Below are 7,136 nucleotides of genomic sequence, written 5' to 3'. Positions count from 1 at the left end.
TGAAGAAGGAAAACACGTTAAATGGATATTCTGGCCAATTTGAATTGAGAAACAGCCTCTTACAAAGCTTTATGTATGACCTCAGTTTGGAGAAATGGGTTTTCATTTCCTTCTGACTGAACACAACGAGCTAACAGCTAGTCAAAATGCAGCTAACACCAATGACACCACTTCAAAACAGCTGTAATCTTCAATATTTCATTCATGCAAACACTTTTTTACAAGCCTATACACTGCTGTCCATCTTGCATTGACAAACCAATACCGCCCCTGTGGGGTCATTTCCAAAGGGGAATGCTGCGGTCTTGAAACAACTCCAATCTGTAAAAATGCAAAGCAGTTCATTTCCTAAAATAGTTCAAACGTGTTTTGGTTTTCTGAGCAAGCGTCTTCGAACAAACTATTTCAACACTGGCTGCGTTCCATTTCTATCAGCTGGAGAACGATCCAGGTAAAAGTGACAATGAGCGGGGAAGGGAAGAGGAGCGTTCTCTTAAAGAGAGTGCAAACTGTTTACTTTTGGAAAGAGTTAACCAGCTTTTAATTACCTGGCAGGGGAGATACCATGATCATGAAGGTGGTTCACCCAGGGTGAGGCTCAGCTATTGCACTCCGAATTCCCGATATGTGGGAATCTCGACTGCATACTTTCTTGTAGTGGAGGACTGCGTTCACGCTCTCCCCTGTTTGGGGCCAAGATGGGGTAGAGGTAGGGCAGCCGACCCAGGACTGGAAAGTCACGGTTCGACTCCCAGCCATTTCCACATATTGTGATGTCTCTGAGCAAGACACCCAATCCCTAATTGCTCCCCGGGTGCTTACACAGCTGTCCACTGCTCCACCTGGTTGAATCTCAGGTGTGATGGGTTAAATGCAGAGAATTCATTTCGTCATTGATGGAAACATACAATGACGACAATCTCAGACTTCCCTTCCCCAACAACATCAATGTGTAGAATGGCAGAAACTGTCCACTGTTCAACATGTTCAACACTGAGCAAGTTATTTCTCTCGTTTGGCCTTTCTCACTGATTTTATTCATCACGTTTGGTTCTTGGCAGCTCAACAACTTTTCTTTACGTCAGTCATGTGGTTAAGCCGCGGGTCCTGAGCTAATCATTCGACTGCCCTGGCTCATACACCACTTTCAATGGAGTACAAACCTATACACCCTGCCAGCTACTTTGTGGCCTGGGCTGCAAAACGTGCACAGCAATAACTCCACAACCCAACCTGCAACAAATCTCCCATCTGATGAGATTCCCTGTGGGTGGACTCATGGTGACCTTTTTCTTTATGAGCACTAGATGTTCGAAACCAGTTAATGGAGAGAGTTCCTTGGAGTTTCGTAACATTCAAGTCTGTGTTTTCCCACCCAAAGAGCACCTCATTTTGACCCATACTGACTCCTCTTACACAGACTTTATATTATTCAAACATTCACAACACCATCAGTATCTCCTGTGGGTCAGCCTGGCTGCAACAGAGCTGTTCCCTCTTCCCGCTGCTGATGCTATGCAAGGAATTTAGTGTAATAACTAATGCAGAACTGACAGCAGTGCTCAGGTCTATGGAAAAGTATTTGTATGAACTGTACTGTAATGACTGACACCATTAATGTGGGTGGCAGGATTATTAGAATTCCATTTGCTTACAAAAAACAGAAACATTTACAATATTCCCATAACATAAAATCCACAAAGACCTCACAGTGAGAGCGGCCAAACATGTTTTTAAGCTGAATGAATGAAAACTGCAGCTGATGAGATGAAAGGCGATGGGTTTTAAAAATTGGACAGCCGCTCCTGACACATCTCCAAGGGCCGTTTGAAAGCCCCCCTACCAAAAACTTCCACGTTGCTCGGTAGCCAGGATATCACGTTCCCGGAGACGTAAGTGCTGCAGTTTGCAATGGACTGGATCTCCATCGGCTTCAGCACACGGTCCCAGATGTTCACCTGACTCAGCTCGCCCACAAACGCTTGACCGGCGTCGAAACGCCCGCCGACCACATCCTGCAGGAGCAATGAACAGCAGTGTGAACACTTCAACAACAACCACAAATACTAAGGTTCACTGCAACGTGGAGGAGGCAATCAGAATTAAAAAAAAAAAAAAGAGTTGTTTTTGTTTTATCCAATCATTAATCAAAATAGTCAGCCTGTTCAGGAGACCGTAGGTATGACTTTTGGTTTCTGTAACTTTTTTCTACTTCTCAAAATGTTTAACTTTATTTACAAACATTTCCCCATAGAAATACATTCAGATCTCTTTGATTCCTTCAAAATGTTTTTTTTAATCTGCCTTAACATACTTGCTCTTTTAAGTCTTTTTATGCTACTTTTAGTTTTTGCCACCTTTCTGCCATGTTTAGCTTTTAACTATCAACTGATCAATCAATCAACAAATCAATGAATGAATCAATCAATTTGCTTCATTTGTCCTTAGTGGGCAGTTTAAAAATGGAACATTAAAAGCAGCTGCAACAACTCAAACAGATCCACTGTAAGGATGGTACTTTTCTGTGGCCCGGTTTGTTCTGTGTTTCCCTCGTGCTCCCTCATTAGTTCTATTAGTGCCCCCCGTGTCTCGTCCCAGCTGTTTGTTATCACGTCTCGTCTTGTCCCTGTATTTAAGCCGTCTGTTCAGTCTTGTTCGTTGTCGCGTCGTACTCGTTGGGTCTCCTGTGTTCCCCCCTGAGTCTTCCTGGTTCCCTGAGTCTCCCGTGTCTCCTGAGTCCTCCTGAGTCCTCCTGAGTCCTCCTGAGTCCTCCTGAGTTCCCCGTGCCTTCTTCCTGTCTTATGTAAGTTTTGCTGCCCCGTCAGCTTGTTATTTTGTATCTTTATTTATCATTAAAATCCTATTTTTGTATTCTGCCGAGTTGAGTCCCTGTTCTGCACTCTGGGTTCGCTCCTGACCACAAATCCTAACATCCACAGTGCAACAACACTGAAACAAACAGCCTTTAGCTACTTTAGATTTTAGCTATTCTTTTGCTACTTTAGCTTTGTGCTTTTAGATAGTGTTTTGCAACTTGTTTTCTGCCAACAAAGTCCATGCTCAATAATCCAGGTATACAATCCAACAATTTTCAGTCAGGTCATCTGGACAGTGCCTTTTTTTTGTGCTAAAACGTTTCACCTTCCATCCAGAAGGCTTCATCAGTCAAGGAAACACACAACACAAAACTGATTCTTCCCCCAACAGCTTACTTCAAAGTGGAACAAACCAGTTATGTTGGTGCTAAGATGGGCTCTTTGGCACGCCCCCTCCTCTGGTGCCGGCCCTCTCCCTCGTTGACAGTCATGTCAAACTAGTTCAAAACCAACAACATGACTGTCAACTGCCAAAGAGACCATCTTAGCACCAACATAACTGGTTTGTTCCACTTTGGAGTAAGCTGTTGGGGGAAGAATCAGTTTTGTGTTGTGCGTTTCCTTGACTGATGAAGCCTTCTGGATGGAAGGTGAAATGTTTCAGCACAAAAAAAAGAAACTGTCCAGATGACCTGACTGAAAATTGTTGTTTTGTTTTTTAGTTAGCTTTTTTCTACATTTGGCCTTTAGTTACCCTTTTGCTCCGTTTAGCTAACTTTTTTAGCTTTTAGCAAGATTTTGCTATTTTATTCGTAGCTCTTTGCTACATTTAGCTATTAGCTTCCCATTTGCTGCTTTTAGCTAGTGTTCTGCTTTTATTTAGCTTTAACAACTCAGTTTCAGTGCTCATCATTCTTAATGAAGCTCCATAAAAAATGTCTTATTTAATTTTATTTAAATTAAATTAAAATTTAATTTATGTTTTATGACTTTTTATTTAATGTCTTATTGCCTCTTGTCAGTACCAGTGATCACAGCAAAAAACAAACAAACAAAACAACATCTTGATTTTTTTTTTTTTTGGATGGGCTGCATTTTTGTGAGAAAAGAAGCGACCATTAGAAAGTAATAAAGTATCCCACTTTTCCATTCTTATACTTACTAATCCATTTAATTCTACTTTGATGCAACATAAGTGTTTCTAGAGGAAAATCTGTTAGGAAATGCATGAAAAACGTGAAAGTTTAAACTCCCTATGTATATTTTAATTTTAGTGCATGTTTAAATGTGCTTTGGAAGTACAATTGCTAACAGCTATGGTGAAAATTCCCAGAAAAGTTATTTTCTAAACATTTTAAACTATAAGTGCTTCCTGTCGGGCAGCACGGTGGCGCAACTGGTAGAGCTGCTGCCTCTCAGCGAACAGGTCCCTGGTTCCATCCCCGGTCCAGGTGCCTTCTGGGTGGAGTTTGCATGTTCTCTCCGTGCATGCGTGGGTTTTCCCCGGGTACTCCGGTTTCCTCCCACAGACCAAAAACATGCATGTTAGGCTGATTGATAACTCTAAATTGTCCCTAGGTGTGAGTGAGAGAGTGAATGGTTGTTTGTCTCTATGTGGCCCTGTGATGGACTTGCGACCCGTCCAGGGTGTACCCCGCCCCTCGCACAGTGATTGCTGGACATGGGCACCAGCGACCCCCGTGACCCAACATGGAATAAACGGGTAAAGATAATGGGTGGATGGATGAAAGTGCTTCCTGTCTGGATATGCATGATCAAAAGCAAAAGCATTATCTACAAAACTTGACATTTTCTTCATTTATTTAACACAAACAAAGTTCTTAAACCTTGCTGGGAGCTTTGTGAGCTTCCAGCTAGTTATTGCCTCTTTTCCATTAGTACCATTAGTACCGGTACAGCACGGTTCGACTCGGCTCAGCACGGTACAGTTTGTGTGATTTGTCTACAAACAAAGATAAGTGGACGTCCGTGAAGTTTGCTTGATTTCAAACGATTTGGCTGTGCTCATGTGCTTGCTGTAGTGTAACTTACAGAAAGGAAGTGTAATGTGCATTGCAGACTTCTCATCATACAAAAGTTTACATCCTCTCATCAGGGGGCATAAAAGTCACATTAAATTCTAACTTTTATTTATTTATTTTTTATGTGAACTGATTGTACAAAATACAACTTCAATTATTTTAAAACTTCACAATTTGACGCACGATGTTGAGGAAGTTTTGGTCAAAGTTTATGAATGTTTTTAGCTACTATGGCTTTACGCTAACTCTGCCCATGAACCATATGTTTGGGGTTAGTAGAGAGCTGGATGAAGAGCAGGGCGAGGCTGCAACTTGTCTGGAGCTCAGCTGAACTGATTCGTGTATAAAAACAAGCTACACACACTGCTCGCAGCAGATTCTCCTGATTGGTCTTCGTGTGTACTTCCTGTATATCTGTGTAAGCTGTCCTGAAAATCTGGCCATGCAAGTAAAATACCGGTTAAAACTTTTCTTCTGCGGTCAAGTGTGGCTCCTTTTGAGTAAGTGAGATAAAGCGAGAGTATATTTCTCCATCACACATGCTGAAATTTATTTTAAATGTTTTCACGTCCACATAGGGCAAAGTTATACATACATGCTCAAATCCATACACCTATTTAATAAATGGTGCTGAATGTTCTATTCTGTCTTTATCTTGACAAGAGCAAGGCCTACAGTGTGTAGTGATCATGAGTGACTGCAGCTGGGAGTTTCTCTCTGGCTGCAAAAATGAATGGATGTGTTTGACAGCTCTCATTGAACAGACCAAGAACAACAGGGAAATCCAAGGAAATGTTTAGCAGCAACAAAGATGCTAAACTGGAAACAGCTGGAACGCCACCTGAGAGCACTGCACAGTGGTGGTAGCATCATGCTTTGTTATGGTTCATTGCACAAAGGGGATGGAATAACGAGAACATGCAAACTCCACCCAGAAAGGCCCCGGGCCGGGATTTAATCCGGCGACCTTCTTCCTGAAAGGCAACAGCTCTAGCAGCTGAGCCACTGTGCCGCCCACCGTCTAATCCCTCCAACCTGGAAAAAGAACGGTTCAGCTGCTTGTTTTTACACGTGCCCATTATGAAACGGACTTCTCATTTCCTCCTGCAGTTTGTAAAGAAAGCAGCTCGCCCAATTAACAGAACAACTTGACATCACACTTTAAGATAATGTGAATATGTTGCTCCAGACAGATGTGGCTGTTCTGCTGTCTTTATAAAGCACAGGGAGGGGGCTCTTCTGATTGATTACATCACATTCAAAGAGCTACAACGGCACATACCTGCTCCTGCCCCAGGATGATGACTCCTCCAGGTTTGATGGGATGCCAAGCTGCGAGGTTGTCACCGGTTCCCACCTTCTCCCCGTCCTGATAAGCATCCCACTGGCCATCTCGGGTGGTCCAGGAGATACAGATGTGGTGCCACTTACCGTCACGCACCTCCAGTGGCAGCTGGGCAACCTACAGCCAAACACCAAAGTGTTTTTGAGAATTTGAGACATTTAGGTTTGTTTTCTTGCATGAATGTTGTTTTCCTGATTTTTTTTTTCTGATTGATTTTATGTTTTTGCAATCGAACTACTTTGTTCTCATATATCATGAAACATCCAGCTCATTCTGATATGCTTTTTGTGATTTATTTTTTTTAAATATATTTTATACTTTTCAAACTATTCAACTTTATTTACACATATTTTCCCCACAGAAATGCACAGAGATCTATTCGACTGCATAAAAATATTATTCTTTTCAAAATCTCTTTCAGTAAATTTGCTTAATGTTTGTCTTCGTGCGCTGTGTTTGGTTTTTAGCTATTGCGTTCGCTGAATACCTGCTGAACTTTATTTTTTTGTTTGTTTTTAGCTACCATTTTGCTACTTTTAGTTTTTCTAGCTTTCTGCTACGTCTACATTTTAGTCAGCTTTACGTGTGCTTTTAGCTACATTTAGCTTTTATCCACAGTTTTTTTACATCTAGCATTTAATGAGCTTTGTTTCCCAGTAAGCATTTTGCTACTTTTACATTTTACTCCTCTTTTGCTAGGTTTAGCTACTCTTTGTTTTTGTTTTTAAATTGTTCCTGAAAGTGAGAGAGTGAATGGTTGTTTGTCTCATTTGTCTCTATGTGTCCCTGTGATGGACTGGAGACCTGTCCAGGGTGTTCCCCGCCTCTCACGCAGTGAAAACTAGGCATGGGCACCAGTGACCCCCGTGACCCGAAAAGGAAGAAGCGGGTAAAGATGATGGATGGATGGATGGATGGATGGATGGATGGATG

General features: G+C 42.0%; 1 protein-coding gene and 1 pseudogene across 1 annotated transcript in view; one reads left to right on the top strand and one right to left on the bottom strand.

The window, feature by feature from the left end:
- The first annotated feature begins 540 nt into the window (after positions 1–540).
- On the top strand, positions 541–686 carry LOC119424244 (annotated as a pseudogene).
- A 1,098-nt stretch (positions 687–1,784) lies between these two features.
- Positions 1,785–7,136, bottom strand: part of nptx2b (neuronal pentraxin IIb) — an 18,596-nt gene continuing 13,244 nt past the window's right edge. The window contains exons 4-5 of the mRNA XM_037690748.1: positions 6,141–6,320; positions 1,785–2,015 (exon numbers count right to left, since the gene is read on the bottom strand). Coding sequence (XP_037546676.1) covers positions 1,785–2,015; positions 6,141–6,320 — 411 coding nt within the window. The remainder of the gene's footprint in view (positions 2,016–6,140; positions 6,321–7,136) is intronic.

Source organism: Nematolebias whitei, chromosome 17 (assembly GCF_014905685.2).
Source record: "Nematolebias whitei isolate Nwh7 chromosome 17, NemWhi1, whole genome shotgun sequence".
In the NCBI taxonomy this organism is placed as follows: domain Eukaryota; kingdom Metazoa; phylum Chordata; class Actinopteri; order Cyprinodontiformes; family Rivulidae; genus Nematolebias; species Nematolebias whitei.
This window is presented reverse-complemented; position numbering and strand designations above follow the sequence as displayed.